Here is an 18,139-nt window from a genome sequence, read left to right on the forward strand (position 1 = left end):
GGAAGGGGCGGGGCAGATCCTGGGTTGCCCTTAAATTCAAAAAGTGATCTTGGGCATAAAAAGGTTGGAGACCACTGACTTAGAGGCTAAGATGAGATTGCTTTTGGAGTGGCAACTACAAAGTGCCCAGACAGACTGGGAAACCCAGCTGCAACCCACCCAATCTGGAGTAGTAAAACAGATTGATGAGGGGACCAACAATCTGACTGCCATAGACCAGACGTTTTTCCAGAAGATATTGGAGACCGAACAGGCTTTGGATAATTTGGAACTCGCTAACTGAAACAAGCTGTAGCAAGGACTTAATGAGCTGAAAATTCAGCTCCAGAAAGAAATCAAAGGGTCACAGACAACCATGAAAGACAGCTGCCTTGATGAGGAATTGAGCCAGCCAGAGGACTGGGGTAAGACCAGACATTCCCAATAGTTTTCTATGCTGTTTGTACCCCATGAAGGCCCAGAGGGGAGAGGTTGGGCTGTCCTAACGCAAATGATACCAAAGCCCCCTTCTGAGGGGAAAAACTCCCTGAGAGACTTATTTGGCTCAAATGAATGGCTAGATTGAACACGGGCTAGAAAATGGGGTTACTAGCAGCCAACCTAAGTGGCCCATCTCTGATGGTGCTCCACCCAGAAAAGAGATGGCGTTATTGAGAACTGTTACAAGCCCTTAATATGGTTTGGAGCTAGCCATTAAGCTGTGCCCCGACCAGCTTCAATAAGAACAAGGGAGGAAAAGCCGAAACCCAATCTGAACTGGAAGACGATCTGCAGAGACTTGTGCTTCTGGCATATCCAGATACCACAGAGGCCTTCCAAGTTAAACTGGCGATGAACCAATTTATAGATAGACTGGGGATTTGAAGATCAGTGAAAGGAAGCTAAAGACACTCAAGAGTATGTCTACACAGCAAAGAAAAACCCACGGCTGGCCTGTGCCAGCCAACTCACGCTCGCAGGCATCGGGCTGCAGGGCTGTTTCATTGATGTGTATTCATCTGGGCTCAGACTGGATTCCAGGCTCTAGGACCCTGCGACGTGAGTGTGTCCCAGCATTCAGCGAGCTCAGAAGTCTACACAGCCATGAAACAGTCCCACAGCCCAAGTCAGCTGGCACAGGTCAGCCATGGGTTTTTCTTTGCTGTGTAGAAATACACAAGAGGCTGTGAAATTTACCACAGAACTTGAATCTTTTCTTGCAGCACTTCACCAGAAGAGAATGCAGCTCTTAGGGAGGCAGATGGAAGCTGATCACCATCAACACTAAGTACAGTTCTGTGCCTTATATTTAAGATGAAAGAAGGGATTCTGATCTGGCTCAGACCTGCATTGAACAAATAGAACAAATTATAAACTTGATTTGTCAAAAATGGGAAACTGGCAACAATTAAAGGAAACAGTTCAGTTAATGCTGGCACTATGACAAAATTGGCCACAAACAGGACAGTTATAAATTTAAGGCAGGTTTAGACAAATTGTGCCAAGTGTCTAGTACAGGGGTGGGCAAACTATGGCCCGCAGGCCGCGTCCAGCCCGTCAGACCTCCATGCGTGCCATGACTCTGCACGGCTTCTGGAAGCAGCGGCATGTTCTCCCCCTCCACCCCGCGGCTCCTACTCGTAAGGGTAGCCGAGGGCTCCACATGCTGCCCCCGCCCCAAGCGCCGGCTCTGCAGCTCCCATTGGCCAGGAACTACAGCCAGTGGGAACTGCAGGGGCTGCACCTGCAGACAGGGCAGCACACAGAGCTGCCTGGCTGGCACTGCACCTCCGCAAAGGGGCCGGAGGGGGGACATGCCGCTGCTTCCAGGAGCAGCACCTCCGGACGGGGCAGCGCACAGAGCTGCCTGGCTGTGCCTCCACATAGGTGCTTTCCCCTTCAAAGCCAGCCGCAGAGTCACCTGCACACCCCTTGCACCAAACAGGGGGGGGAGAGAGAGACTAATTCAGTGGTCAGTAAGGTATGATTTGGCATTTTCAGGGGTGAAAAAGGCTCTTGGGACTGTGATGGCTTGGCCTACCCATGTTTCAAAACCCCTTTCATATTAGACAAAGATGTTAGTGCTTTCAGTTTTCGGGGACAGAATTTCAGCATTGCCGCTCCATGGAATCTGAGAAAGTAGCTGTGGAAGTTAAGGCTGGAAGAGTTGTTAGAGAGGTGAATCCGCGATTCAAACAGAGTGGGCAGGTTCTGCATCAGCCAGCAAATTCCACAGACACAATCAGCATTCCACAGGGGCTGAAAAAAAGGTCCATCAGGGAGCAAAAAATCCCACAGGAGATTTAGTGGAAACAAAAATCAATATGAGTTGGTGATCTGAAAACATCCTTGCAGAAAGACACTGCACATACGTAGTTTACCTCATATCATAGGTGCATCATTTGCTATGGGGAAAGGAGGTAGTTGCCCCCACACACACCTTGGTTTCCATTCCCGACTTTTCACAGGTCTATACACTCTATGTCTTCCGCTTCCCTCTCCACCTACCGACTTTGCAGGATATAATATAATCACATATAATGTTCTATATGCTGACACAATTTTCTTGCCTCCAGAATTTTTCTGAAATGAGGTCCCTGCTGTGTCGTTTTTAATTTGGTAAACTGTTTATTTTCTTTCTATGTAGGATGGATCATACAGGGCATTGCCATTTTGGGCATCATGAGGACAACAGAGGAGCTAAAATGGTTGTTATACTGAGAGGTCCTTCTAAAAGTTAGAGTTTAAGGCCAGAAGGGACCACCAGATCATCTAGTGTGACCTCATATATATTACAGACCATCACCACTCAGCACCTGCATGCTAAGCCCAACAACTAAATTTAGACCAAAGTGTTACAGCCCACAGGACACTAGATTATTATATGCCACAGACAAAGAATAGGAGGGACCGAGGCACACCAGTGCTTGAGGCCCCGACAATGACTGTGAAATGGTTAGGTGAGATATGCTTAGATAATCCCAACAAGTGACCACATACTGCAGAGGAAAAAAAAACAAAAAAAACAACCCAAAGTCAAGGCCAATCTGACCTGGGGAAAAATTCCTTCCTGAACCCACATTTGGTAATCAGTTAGAAGCATGTGAGCAAGAACTAGCCAACCAAGCACCTGAGAGCACTGGTCCTCCTCATCCAATGTCCCACCTCCAGCCACAGCCATCCCGGATGTTTCAGAGAAAGGAGTTAAAATAACTCTCAGAATACATTGGAGCGGGGCCCCCATGGAGGAGGAGAGAATCCCTTCCTTACCTCCTGTAGGTGGCTGGATGAAACCCTGAAGCATGAGGTACCAGAGATGCAGGCTGAAAAGAGTGCTGTTGGTGCGGTGAGGAAAGAAGCTGTTTCCCCAATATTTGATTCATTCTGTGTTCAGACACACAGGACTTTTCTTTGTAAATACACAAAACCTCATCAAAGAAATACCAGACTATCACCAATTTCTACTCCCAACTGTTACTGTATTATGCCATTATATAAAATTAATGGTACAGCCTTATCTAAAATATGATTTGCAGTACTGGTCACTCAAAATATCTCAAAAAGGATATTGCAGAATAAGAGGGCATTCAGAAAAGGGTGACAAAAACAATTAGGGGCATGGGAAAACTTTCATATGAAGAGATTAGGGTATGAGAAAACCTAACAGGGAGATGATATTATTTTACCTCTGCCTAATGTGAGATTTCTGAAGCATCTGTGATGGCCACTGTCAGAGACAGGATGCTGGACTAGATGACTATAGGTCTGATCCCATATGGCAATTCCCATATTTCTAACTAGGTGTTCTGCCTCCACAGACCTCCCAAACAGGAAAGACTTTAGTCCTGAACTCAAATTAACTGCTACTAATCCACTGCACAGCGTCTATCGTACACTTTTTTTTAAATCCCCTATCCTGTAGAGATCTCGACATCAGTGCTTCTCAACCTGCAGCCCAATCAGCACACAGCTGTGGCCCTTGTGACATATCCTCAGTGCCATACAGGCATTATATATATTGTACAGATGCGGCCTACGTTATACATGGAGAGCTGTATAGAGGTCCACAAAGGTAAATAGGTTGAGAACCACTGCTGTATATAGCACATCCCCAATAAGAGAACCAGATCTGATCTGATCCAAAGATTTCACTCACTGCTTCTGCTAAATCAATAGAGAAGTACAATGTGCAGAAATGCAGACAGACAATCCATTTTTTTAATCCCATGCTGAACATAAACTTGATAAGTAAAGAAAAAATCCTGGAGAAGACCTTCAAAACAAAGAGAGGGCTTGAGACTTGCAAAAATAAACATGATGGAGGGAAGGAAGGAAACATGACCGCAACTCAGCAAAGTTATATATGTGGCTAATTTTAATCACATGAGCAGCCCCTACAGATATAAAGTTAGGCACAGATTTAAGTACAATGCTGAATTAGAACCTAAAAAAGGAAGAAGTAAGTCTGTAAGAAGTAGAAGGGAAAACATTACTTCTCTTTCCCCTATTCAGTCCCTTAGTTTATTTCTTTGTGTTATGGTACAGAGTTGGGGGGGTAAAGGGAATTAAGTGCTTATGAAAAAAGGAGGGAAGTGACTAGGATAGAGCGGTTGAGAAAACTCTTAGCTCCAGGGCTGGATGCAGCTCATTGCAATTCAGCCTATTATTTACAGCAGTGGAAACTGCTTCAGGGATCTGCACATACAGTCAGCTGCAAAGAGAAACCGACTCCAGTCAGTTTCGCCACTCAGCGCCCTGTTAAAAGTTTCTGAACTACTTTTCAAAAAACGGGAGGGAGATTGGTCAGGACAGCGACAACTGTTTTACAGGTAGTAGGATTTCTGAGAGAAGCGGGAGTGAATGTTGGCCAGTTTCCCCCCAGCCCCTTGCGGGAAGGAGGTCTGCTGTGCTGGGGGGCAGGGCGCAGTTCTGGGGGAGGATGAGAGAGCTGGGGCATAAAACGGGACCGAAAAGTGCAAAGGTAGCGAGACGCCACTTAGAAAGGAGGGAGGGGGCCTAGTCCCAAGGGCTCCCCTGGAAAGGGGTGGTGCCTGCGACGCCCCACGCTCAGCCCCGGGGAGCCCGCAACCGACCCGGCTCGCGGATGGGGTCGGGGCTACGACTCCTGACACCACCACCCGCACCGGGGCCAGAGACTCGTTACCCCGACGGGCCCGGCGCCCCATCCCCGAACACCCGTCCGCCAGCGGCTCGAAGAGGAGCGGGGAAGCTGTGGCCGCCCCGCGCCGAGCACCCCGGCCCCACTCACCTGCCACCGGCTGCCCCCTCCTAGGGCAGCGCAGCCAGCGCGGCGGGATCTTGTTGTAGGACATGGCGGCGCTGCCTGACAGCGCTCGCGCGGACACCCGGGCCGGGCGGCTGCGGACGCGGCTCCTTCCCACTCAGCGGCTCCAGCAGCCCCTTCCCCGCGGCAGCTTCATTCAGATCCAACTCCACAGCAACCGCCGCTCCCCACAATGCACCGCGGCAGGCACGCCACTTCCGCTTCCGGGGCTGCTCGGCTAGGACCGAGCCGCCGGGGGGTGTTGCTCGAGCGACAGCGTTTAGTGTCAGCGCCTCCCGGCTCTCTCATCCGGCAGTCGGTCCCGCGATGGGGCCTGGGTCTAGCAGGGAAACCCGCTCACCACCCCGCCCGCCTCTTCGGTACAGCCCCGCCAGCTGCGGGAGGGGGAGGAAAGAGCGCCCGCCTCCTGCCCACGCTTAGCTTGTAACGTCTTCAGGGCAGGGACTCCCTTGCTGGTGAGTGTTTGTACAGCACCTAGCACAAGGCAGCCTGGGCTGTGCCTGGGGCTCCTATGTGCTACAACTGTACCAGGAAATAATAGAACAACCCTGCTAGCCTGGAAGGGAAAAAAACTAGGGTGACCAGATAGCAAGTGTAAAAAATTGGGACACTTTTATTTGGGGGGAGGGGTAACTGGTCACCCTAGGAAAAACACAGACACACACTGGCTCTCATAATCTCTGATTTAGTCCTTACATCAGATTCACATGTGTGGAGCCTGGTGTCCACACAGAATCCCATTGAAGTCTGTGGGGCTCCACATGAGCAAAAGCAAGATTGGCGTCTAAATTATCATTATTTAATATTTGTATTACCATAGCGCCGAGGAGCCTCGTCATGGACCTGAACCCTGTTGTGCTAGGTGCTGAAGAAACACAAAACAAAAATACAGTCTCTGTCCCAAAGAGTTTACAACCTAAGTATAAAACAAGAGACAACAGATGGATACAGACAGACCAACAGGGAGTACAAGTGAACAATGAGACAGAAATGGTCAGCATAGGCAATAGTCTTTACACACCAACAAAGCCTAATCATTGTCAAGAGGTTGGTTTGGTTTGGTTTTAAGAATCATAGCAAACGAGAGTTTTGAGGTGGGATTTGAAGGTGGATCAGATAGCTTTGCAGATAGTTATGGGGAGTGTCTCCCCATATGGGTCAGCATGGGAGAAAGCACAAAGATGGTTGAAAATGTAACAAGTGGGCAGTGGAGGCTGGCATAATTGGTCAGTTGGAGGCAAGCATGTACAGCTTGATAGGAAATGAGAGATGATAGATAGGTTGGGGATTGACTGTGAAGGTACTTGAAAGTGAATACAAGCATTATGTTTGACAGGAGAGAGAAAAGAAGGAGCCAGTGGAAGGATTCAAAGAGAGAGGTAACAAGATAAAAGCAATGAGCTAAGACAGTGAATGCAAACAGTTTATGTTTGATGTGAGAGAGAAGGAGGTGCTTGGGGAGGCAGTCAAAGAGAGGAGTGACAACGTCAAAGCAAGGAGCTAAGAAAGTGATCTTTGCACCAGCATTCTGAATGTATATGCAGATGGCAAGACTGCGTTTTTCAAGGCCAAAGAGAACAATGTTGTAGTAGCTGATATATGAAATGATGAAAACTTGAATGAGAATTTTAGCTCTACAAATGGATAAGAAAGGCCGCATCTTAGATGTTATGAAGAAAGAATTGGCAAGATTTACGTATAAAATGAGGAACTATAGAGAGGTCCAAATTGCAGATGACACCCTGTATCAATATTTGTCTGGAGAAAAGGAAATGAGCAATTTCGATAAGAACTGTGGTCAAAATTAGTAGATTACAGTTTTGTTAGTTTATTTTCTGATTATTAATATTCTAAGACTATTAGCTAGCCACCAACATACTTATCCTGGTTAAACTTAATGCACTATTACCACATCCAACTATTCATTTGGAGGTAACTTATATTTCATTTATTTTCTGAAACTTTTCAGCACATATGCACTATATTCTATACTGGGGTGAGCAAATTTTTTGGCCCGAGGGCAACATCGGGGTTGCAAAACTATATGGAGGGCCAGGTACAGAAGGCTGTGCCTCCCCGAACAGCCTGTCCCGCCCCCATCCGCCCCCTCCCACTTCCCGTCCCCTGACTGACCCCCTCAGAATCCCTGATCCATCCAACCCCCCCTGCTCTTTGTCCCCTGACCGCCCCCTCCCGGGACCCCACCCCCTATCCAACCCCCCCTTCTCCCTGTCCCCTGACTTCCCTGACTCCTATCCACACCCCCGCCCCCTGACAGGCCCCCTGGGACTCCTACACCTATCCAACCACCACTGCTCCCTGTCCCCTGACCACCCTCCCCAGAACCCCCGACCAATACAACCACCCCCTGCTCCCTGTCCCCTGACTGCCCCCCCACGATCCATCCAACCCCCCCTGCTCCCTGTCCCCTCACTGCCCTGACCCCTAGCCACACCCCGTCCCCTGACAGGCCCCCTGGGACTCACACGGCTATCCAACCTCCCCCCCCCGTTCCCTGACCGCCCCCCCCAGAACCTCCATCCAATCCAACCGCCCCCTGCTCCCTGTCTGCCCCCCAAGACCGCCTGCCCCCTTACCATGCCAGAGCCAGCCAGGCCACCACGCTGCCTGGCAGGAGCGGCGGGTCAGAGCGCTGGCAGCGCAGTGGGCTGAGGCTGCGGGGGAGCGGGACAGCAGGGGAAGGGCCGGGGGCTAGCCTCCCTGGCCGGGAGCTCAGGGGCAAGGCAGGACGGTCCCGCGGGCCGGATGTGGCCCGTGGGCTGTAGTTTGCCCACCTCTGTTCTATACTGAAACTAAGATCCCATTTGTTCCTTAGCTGAACATGCGACAATCAGACACTAGATGGTGCCAAGAGACCATCTGGAAAAGACGAAATGAAATCTGAGTGCAGGAAGTCGTAATCAAGATTAGAAAGGGTCTGAGAAGCAAAGAATAATCACAAAGGGCACAATTCTGATTTCATCAGGATTATTCACTGAGTAAGGTGAGCAAGGGTGACAGAATTAGGCCCAAAGTGATATACATAGCTGCGAATAGATTATGGACTCTTTGTACCTGGAACTGTGATGACACTCTGACATCTCAATGCTGCTACATATAATTATAAAATTATTTAAAAAACAAAGTTTATGACTAAAGAATGCAAAAATACTCTCATGCAAAAAAAGCATGGCTGAGCTGGGGGAAGACAGAAGAATTGTTATTTGTTATATTATGATAAAATCTAACCCCTGTTCAGGATCAGGACCCACTGTGGGAACTGATTACTCCCACTCTTCTGATTCAGAGATACCAGTAATTGACACTTTATAAATCCCTATATAGAATTTGATAAATTCCAGATAGTCATCCATTTTTGCTCAAATTAATTATTACATGTATTTAATATTTGGTTTGGGATTGGAGCCTCATTGTACTAGGCACTGGGCGCACATATATTGAAAAGACAGTTGCTGCCCCAAAGAGCTTTTAATCAGTACATTAATGCTATGGACTCCATCACCTCAGTAACAAGTCAATCCATTTATTCACCCCTCTATGAAATATCTCCTTAAATCAGAGGTCCCCAAACTGTGGGGTGCACAGACCTGGGGGGCATGGAGAACGTTTGGTGGGGCGGGTCCTGAGCCAGCCCCCACAGAGGGGCAAGAAGGGATCGCCACCCAGCCCTGTTCTGCCCTCAGCTCTGCTCCAGCCCCGGTTCCCGGCTAAATTCAGAGCCCCTGCTACACAACCCCCATCTTAGTGTGCAGGTGGTGGAGTCCGCCTCAGTGTGCCGGACCCTGGTCCTGGCAGAAACCAGGAGAGACCTCCTGGATTACAAGCAGGGGAATTGGGTGGACCCCTGGGTGCTTGGTCTGCGCATGGGGCTCACCACCCCTCAGACCCCCTGTTCATGCTCCAGAAGGTGGGGGCAGCCTTATCACCCACCTCTCGGGTGCCCCCCACTCACTCCTCACCTCTGGCTCTCCGGACCTTTTCATCAGGCCCCTGCCCTGCAAGCCCCCCCGCCCCCTCTTTTCCACAACCCGTGCCGGCTGCATGCACTGCAGCCATTTCGCTTCCGAACCGTGCCTAGGGAACGACCCTACACGTTCGTGCTCCACACATTTCACTTCCTCACCCTTGTGTTCCACCCCAATATCAAGTGGCAGGACCTTTTACCACCTGTGGAGGGTGAGGAAGCCCAGTGGGCCATCCTCCCAGAATTCAATACGTCTCCGTTCCCAGTCCTGCCCCAGCCTCAGCCCCTGGCCATGGCTCGATTCGTAGCCCCAGACTCGGCCCCCTTACCCCTGTTGGTAGCCCTCATGCTCCCGGGGAGGGGCACAGACAGGGGTAAGAGGGAGTGCAACTGTGAAAAGTTTGGGGAACACTGCCTTAAATGCATCTTACATATGTTTTCTCTTCTCTTATCTAGATTATCTAGGCATTTCTGTTTCCCCCTTAACTGTGGTATCTAGTCACCAATGTAAACCTTATCAGCTAGTTCCTATCTGGCCAGTAACCTGAAATAATTAAAAATATAAAATAACTATTAACATATTTATTTTAAAATACTAACCTTAGCTAGCTTAAGTACTTCAGTCTTGTTGCCACTTATAGACAACAAATCAGAACTAGGAGTTTTGCCTGAATGAAGAGAAAAAGCTCTTTTCTATAGTAGCGCAGGTCAGAAAGCCTGTTACTCTTTTATTTCAGTCCGGCATTCTTTGTGTTTGTCTGTGATGAAATACAGACATCTGGATTCTTATTTCTATTCTAATATTAAAATAAGAGCCTCACTCAGAATGGTTTTTGAAAGATTTCCATCTTTCCTGTGGGACTGTTTTGAGAGCTGAAAGCAATGCAGGCCAAGGAAAGTTAGTAAATAACTATTTTTTCACTAATGCAGAGAATTGGTATATTACTACAGACTACCTAAATTAATCCACCTCTTCAATAAAAATTTGGCAAACAAATATAGAAAAGAAAAACCAAAAGATTAACCACTAATCTGAGACTACAACAGGACTGATATCACCTAGGTTATTACATAAATTAAGTGGCTTCTGATTTGTACAAACATTCACACAGGAGCATTCTTCCACTGTGCATCCCAAGTCATTTTCTAAGAAAAGCCATTAACTAACCTTAAACTTAAATAGTATAGACTAGAAAATACTTTCCTTTGATTTACTGGCTGGCTGACTTAATTTGTTACGATTTGATTGGGGTGGACTAACTTTGTAGATTATGTAGATATGATTTTACTGCAACTAGGTTGTTGTAATTGTCAGGTTGACTGGAGCTCTTTGTATAGATTTTTTTATTATCTAAATCTAAATAAATATTGTAACCTGTTAGACTAGTCATATTGTACCCCAATAACACTTGCATTGCAATGGTGTTGGAAGGGAAAATCATTGAAATTAAAATATATTTTGAAGATTTAGAACAAGATTTTTTTAAATGGGTACAAAAATTTCAGCTCCTAAATCCATCTTTAGGCACCAAATTAATGGCCTGATTTTCAAAAAGGATGAACACCCATCAACTTCCATAAAAATAAGAAAAAACTGGTGGGTGCTCAGTATTTTGAAAATCATGACACTTGTTTGGGTGCCAAAAAATGGACTTGGAGACTAACTTAAGCAGCCTAACATCTGAAACAAATTATAATTTTCCCAAACCAGCAACTGGAAGAAAAATATTTTCAGGGGAAGTTATTTTATTTTTTTTTGTTTATGCAAAATTAAGAGGAGGTGCCTATCCAAAGTTCTTGGCATCCCTGGCACGAGTTCCAAAAATAAAAATAAAATTACAGTGCTCTCCCGATTTAAGGCTACTCCCCAACAAATTATTCTGCAACAAATAAGAAAAATCTTTAGGACAGGGGTTCTCAAACTGGGGGTCGGGACTCCCTAGGGGGTGGGAAGTTATTATGTGGGGGGTCACGAGCTATCAGCCTCCACCCCAAACCCCGTTTTGCCTCCAGCATTTATAATGGTGTTAAATATATTTAAAAGTGTTTTTAATTTATGGGGGGGGGTGTCGCACTCAGAGGCTTGTTCTGTGAAAGGGGTCACCAGTGCAAAATTTTGAGAATCGCTGTTTTAGAACATTAGGGGGCACCATAGCCCCACATATATGTTACTTAATTTTACGTCTGGGGACTAGAACAACTCCAGGAAGCAGTCTAAAAATAAAGCAATAACAACTCTTGGACTTGTTCCCTGATGCAAGATTGTCATATACTTCTGCATAGAGATTCAAAGAAAGGAAATCATGATCATTTAGTGGAGCAAAAGAAATTACCCAGTCAAACGGGGTTCTGTAAAATCCAAGGAGCAATACAATAGAGTAAGGGAAGGAATATGAACAACTCACCTCTGAGTTTTTAATTCAACTCTTGACTAATTGTTCAAGCTTATGCTTTTTTTGTAAGGGGGAGGGATAGCTCAGTAGTTTGAGCATTGGCCTGCTAAACCCAGGCTTGTGAGTTCAATTCTTGAGGGGGCCACTTAGGGATCTGGGGCAAAATCAGTACTTGGTCCTGCTAGTGAAGGCAGGGGGCTGGACTCAATGACCTTTCAAGGCCCCTTCCAGTTCTAGGAGATAGGATATCTCCATTAATTTAAAAAAAATGCTCTGGGAAAATGACAATTTCAACTCAAATCTCTAATGGATGATGACACTGTTAATTCAAACTCTATAATAAACCCCAACATAGACGAGATGTCACAATCAGTTCATGGTAGAACTACTTTAATTCAAAATCCCTGGAACAGTTGAGTACTATTAGGATATCCCCTTTCTTGGCACCTACCATTATCGCCTTGCAAGCCATAACCCCTCACATAGTATGAACCCCCAAAATTTTATCCCACCCACTTCATAACATAGCTAGCCCTCCTGACAAAAGCAGTAGATGCGATCATCAAAGAAATAAGTAACAGAAATAAGAAATAAGTTCACTTGATGGCCAGACAGCAACAGTTCTATTTTCGTGTGCCTTGAGGTCACAAACTTCTCAAAGCTTAATGACAATCAAAAAATAGATAAGAAAGCTATTTTTGTTCTCCTAGCTAATAAAAACAAAGCCCCACAATATTGACAGGGAAATATTTGAGACCCTTACTTCTGGTACTCATTTGAAAGTTACTAATCTAAGTAGGGCTGTTAATTTTAATACCACCTTCTTAAACATAAGATATGGACAATATCTTTTAGATTTTTAAATAAGGGCACTAATCCCACAATGGGCTCCCCAGCCCAAGACACTGGCATCTGACTCTCTTGCTGTGTGTGAGGCATACTAGAATTCCACCCGTCCTTTACAGGAGTCCATATTTAGAAATCACTACTAGAGTTCCTTCAAGGCCTGAGGTGACTGAGATATTCTGCCCTTGTAGTTGAGGTCTCTCAAAAAAAAGGTATGTGGCCACTGGAGCACCTCTGGCAACTCTTTCTAGGGCCTGTAGGAGACTGTCAACAACACCCTGTGGACATTGTCTTCAAAGCTACCTGACAGTCAGCACAGACTCTCGGATCTTCTTTCCCAAAACAAAATTCTGCTTCTACTGGGGCCAATAATTAATTCCAAATCAGAGCAACCTTGCCTGCAGTGTAGTTTATACACATCACAGCTTGAAACACTTCCACAGCAAGTAAAGGCAACATGGATTAACTTGTCTGCCTACACCCAAAACAGTTTAATTGATCATGACTTCCTGAATGCTGTAGTAGATGTGAAGAAACCTTTCTTGGCGTCTTGCATAGCTATGACATAAGACATCCAAAACTTTGCTATAGTCAGTTACACTTGGTAAAAGACTTCCACCACCAGCACTCTAGCTGTCTTCTTTCTAGTTCATCTGTCCAAGGCTATCTGTATACCATGAGAACCTCTAAGGGTAAAGTTTAGGGGCCATAATATCAATAGTTGGAGGAGATAATTCTATTTTTATGGTTTATTTCAGTATCACCCAAAATGAGCTAAACACTGTACACATATTTAGGAAGACAGTCCATCCATCAAAGAGTTTACAATCTAAAAGAACAAGAAAATTATTACAAATGGGGGAAAGAAATACAACATAACAAGCAAAGTGGTTAGGATGATGATAGCCACCTGTCTTTATAGTTAGCTGTTTTTTATATATTTGATTATGTATTTATTATTCATACAAAAGAAACTATATTAAAATAAAATAATATGCATTGTAAAATAAAATAATATGCATTTAAAGTTAGAAAATGCCAGAATAAGACTGGCCTTGCAAGCTTAGTTTTGCCATCATTCTGTACATATTAATTATGACATAGTCTTTAATTACAGGATCACATACTATTTCCTCCACAGGACCCTTGCCTCATTGAGTGTACAGGATGGACAAATTGGACTATAACTGTAACTTACCTCCCTCTAACAACACATGCCATTTTTCGTGTTCCCCATGCAACTCCAGCTCTACACTCTTATACTATGTCTGCATAGAATCGTAAGACTGGAAAGGACCTCAAGAGGTCATCTAGTGCAGTTCCTTACACTCAAGACAGGACTAAGTATTGTCTAGACTATCCCTGACAGGTGTTTGTCTAACCTGCTCTTAAAAATCTCCAATGACGGAGATTCCATAACCTCCCTAGGCAATTTATTCCAGTGCTTAAGTACCCTGCAAGTTAGAAAGTTTTTCCTAATGTCCAACCTAAACCACCATTGCTGCAATTTAAGACCATTGATTCTTGTCCGATCCTCAGGAGATAACAAGAACAATTTTTCTCCCTCCTCCTTTTAACAATATTTTATATACTTGAAAACTGTTATATCATGTCCACCCTCAGTGTTCTCTTCTCCAGACTAAACAAAACCAATTTTTTCAACCTTCCCTAATAGGTCATGTTTTCTAGACCTTTAATCATTTATGTTGCTCTTCTCTGGACCTTCTCCAATTTGTCCACATCTTTCCTGAAATGGACACAATACTCCAGTTGAGGCCTAACTGGCGTGGAGTAGAGCCGAATAATTACTTCTTGTGTCTTGCTTACAACACTCCTGCTAACAGTGGCAGATTTAGAGTTAGTGGGGCCCTGTGTGTAGCTTCATTTTCGGGGGGCCCCCCTCAGGACCCAGCCAAGAAAAAGAACATTCTCTCCTATCTCCCCCACCCTGCCTGTTTTTCATTCTTTTTTTCCTCCTCCTACATTATAAGTAATGGGAAGTAAATGAAAATAAAGTGAGGTACCTTGATTGGGTAGGGAGTTGAGGTGCAGCAGGGGGTGTGGGGTGTGCGCTCTGGGAGGAAGTTTGGGTGTGGAGTGCAGGCTCTGGGCCGGGGCAGGAGGTTGGGGTGCAGGAAGGGTGCAAGAGGGTAAGGCTTACCTTGGGCAGCATGGCTCCCAAAGCGACCGGCACACACACCCCTCCGGCAGCGGCTCCGGGGGGGGAGGGACAGGGGGGTCTGCAGGAGATAATTCTATTGTTATGGTTTATTTCAGTATCTGCTGCCTGCAGGCGCTGCCCCCGCAGCTCCCATTGGCCACAGTTCCCAGCCAATGGGAGCTGTGGAGATGGCACCCGGAGCAGGAGCAGCGCATAGAGGCACCATCACCCCAGGGGCCACAGGGACATGCCGGCCACTTCCGGGAGCGGCGCAGAGGGAGGGAGGGAGGCAGAGCGGGCAGGGAGCTGCCTTAGCCCTGCTGCACTGCTGCTGGCACATCTCTGCATGCCCCTTGTGAAGTGGAGGGCAGCGGGTCTCCATGCGCTGCTGGGGGCATGCAGAGACATGCCAGCAGCTGGCTGCTTCCGGGGAGCGGTATGGGGTCACCAGCCACGGTATGCAGACAGCCTGCCTGAGTCCTGCTGTGCCGCAGGCTGGGACTCGGGAGCAGGTTGTCAGATATTTGTCCTGCATTTCCCTCCCCCCCCCCCCGTCATTGGGGGCCCCATGCCACTGCACGGTTTGTTTCATGGTAAATCTGCTCCTGCCTGCTAATACATCCCAGAATGATGTTTGCTTTTTTTGCAACTACGTTACACTGTTGACTCATATTTAGCTTGTGATCCACTATGACCCCCCAGATCCCTTTCCGCAGTACTCCTTCCTCAGCAGTCATTTCCCATTTTGTATGTGTGCAACTAGTTGTGCCTTCCTAAGTGGAGTACTTTGCATTTGTCTTTGTTGAATTTCATCCTATTTACTTCAGACCATTTCTCCAGTTTGTCCAGATCATTTTGAATTTTAATCCTATTTTCCAAAGCACTTTGCAACCCCTCCGTGCTTGGTATCATCCACAGACTTCATAAGTGTACTCTCTATGCCATTATCTAAACCACTGATGAAGATTATGAACAGAACCGGACCCAGAACTGATCTCTGCAGGATCCAATTTGATATGCTTTTCCAGCTTGACTGTGAACCATTAATAACTATTCTCTGGGAATGGTTTTACAATCAGTTATGCACCCACCTTATAGTAGCTCCATCTTGGTTGTATTTCCCTAGTTTGTTTACGAGATGGTCATGCAAGACAGTATGAAAAGCCGTACTAAAGTCAAGATATAGCACATATACCGCTTCCCCCCATCCACAAGGCATGTTACCCTCTCAAAGAAAGCTATTAGGTTGGTTTATTGCTTTTTCTTCATTCCTTTTGTGAAATGTTCAGCTCCCAGGGGGTCAGGCGGGATTGTACTCAGCCTCAGCCTTTGCCACCACAGACACACTGCTCTTTTTAGGCACTAGCTCAAGCTGGGAATCACATGTCCCAGGCACACCCTTATATATATATATTCCCAAGGACCCTCGTGTTCTGTGCACACCATTGATCCAGGGAGTTAGCAGCAAGTTGCCATACATCTTCCTAAATAATAAGCCTCAGTGCAGACTGAGTTATTGCAATCTCCCTGAGGGATTTCTTAGAGAAGGGATCAGAGTATTTTAAACATGTAAATCTTATTTAGGGTTTTCCTAGCACTGGTCTTCTTCATCCTCCCCACTGCCCTTAGACAGTATCTTAGGGAAGATACAACACTGTGATCTGCCCTAAGGACCTCTCGGAGTGGCAATCAAAAGGGAGAAAGTTAAGGTTTTGTGGGATTGTGGGGTAGGAGACCTGACCCTAACTGTGCATTTACTTTCATTGAATTTTATGGTTCTCTAATTTTTGTACATTGGTTGAGAGTATTTCCTGGTTCTCAGAGGTTTCTGGTTTTGGCTGCCATGTTTCGTGTTCTGAGAGAGTCCAAGACACTTTTAAGTTAAATAATCTTAACTCCCCCTCAATAACATGGTCATTGTTGGTTGGTTTGTTTGTGTTAGTGAATAATTTCTTATCTGCCTCTAACCTGCAGAAATTCCTTGATACGGCTCCTGAACAGGCTCTTTCTTCATCTCTGTAATGGCTGAGGTCTTTTCTACCCATTCTGAATTGTATCCACTAAAGTGAACATAATATTTTACTGTTCTGTATAATATGATTTGTAATAGTTACTTTGTGTCAGGGACTCTATGGGTCTTGTCAAAAGACCACTGAAGTTAACTTAATCAGGTCCTATATGTATTACTTTAAAAAGGAATAAGAAAAACATGCTAATGAGTGTTTATGCATAACATCAAAAGGTCACACTTAGGAGACATTCAATATTTTATTAAATGCAGATTAATATTCAAATAAACAATGGAACAGGGAAAGAAGGAATATCAGAATTAGGGATGTAAAATTTAACCGGTTAACTGCTAAACTTGATGCTTTTCGGTTTCAGTTCTGCTGCCGCCCCGCACGCCCGAGGTCCCAGCTGCCACTCCGCACACCTGGAGTCCCAGCTGCCGCCACACACACCTCTGCACCCAGGGTTCTGGCTGCCAGCCCTGTGCCCAGGGTCCTGGCTGCCGGCCCCGCCAGAGGGACTCCGCTGTCAGCCCCGCGCCCAGGGTCCCAGCTGCCGGCCCCACACCAGGGGTATTGGCTGCCAGCCCCACTGCCGGAATCCCGGCTGCCAGCCCCGCTGCCGGGACTCTGCTTCCGTCCCCGCACCCAGGGACACCAGCAGCAGTGGGGATCCCTGGGCACAGGGATCCCCTGCATGGGGTGGTAGCGGCGATCCCCAGCATGAGGCCGGCAGTGGAGTCCCAGCGGTGGGGTCGGCAGCTGGGATTCCGGCCGTGGGGCTGGCAGCCGGGACCCTGGCGGCTGGGCTGGCAGCCAGGACGCCGGCAGCAGCAGGGATCCCCAGCGGGGGATGATGGGGGGGTGGCATTGGGGATCCCCAGCGTGGAGCAGCAGTGGAATCCCGCGTAAAACATGGGGTGCTGCAGCACCACCCCCCAGTTCCCCGGTTAAACATTTAACCATTTAACCGATATAATTTAAATTGGTTACACAGTTAGGTTTTTTACATGCTATTTACATCCCTAATCAGAATTAACATACAACAGTATGACTAAAACCTTGATTATATTCAAGGGCATCCTGGCTTAAAATAGGAAGCTCAGTATTGTTTTACCATAGTTCATCTTTTAAATGATGCACTGACTTAGATAAAAACTATATTACCACATCAAAGCAGAAAAAGCATATCTTCAGACAAAGGGTGGAAAGAGAAGATGAGACATCCCTTTTGGCCCACACAAACTTTCCATTCTTGCTTACGCTAGAAAAAAATCAGTTTCTGGCAGGTGGTGCAGTTGAACTGGTGCTGCATATAGTTTTAACTGCAAGAGCAGCTGATGCTCTGTCTGCCTAGGACAGTTTTTTTTCCATATAAGCTAAAGTGTGAATTTAAACAGATACAGCTAAACTGATATAACCCACAGTGCAAACACTCTTATTCCAATACAAGAAGGTTAG

At 46.4% G+C, this 18,139-nt stretch overlaps 1 protein-coding gene across 3 annotated transcripts in view; it reads right to left on the bottom strand.

Annotated features, from left to right (window-relative positions):
- RNGTT (RNA guanylyltransferase and 5'-phosphatase) overlaps window positions 1–5,478 on the bottom strand; it is a 415,119-nt gene extending 409,641 nt beyond the window's left edge. For 2 of the 3 annotated variants that reach the window (XM_005299708.4, XM_005299707.4), the window contains exon 1: window positions 5,249–5,476. In XM_005299708.4, coding sequence (XP_005299765.1) covers window positions 5,249–5,312 — 64 coding nt within the window. In that variant the 5' untranslated portion in view covers window positions 5,313–5,476. Of the gene's footprint in view, window positions 1–5,248 lie in introns of all 3 variants that reach the window. The other variant, XM_024103027.3, reaches the window with a different exon arrangement.
- Between the last annotated feature and the right edge of the window lie 12,661 nt (window positions 5,479–18,139).

This window comes from Chrysemys picta, chromosome 3, assembly GCF_011386835.1.
Source record: "Chrysemys picta bellii isolate R12L10 chromosome 3, ASM1138683v2, whole genome shotgun sequence".
In the NCBI taxonomy this organism is placed as follows: domain Eukaryota; kingdom Metazoa; phylum Chordata; order Testudines; family Emydidae; genus Chrysemys; species Chrysemys picta.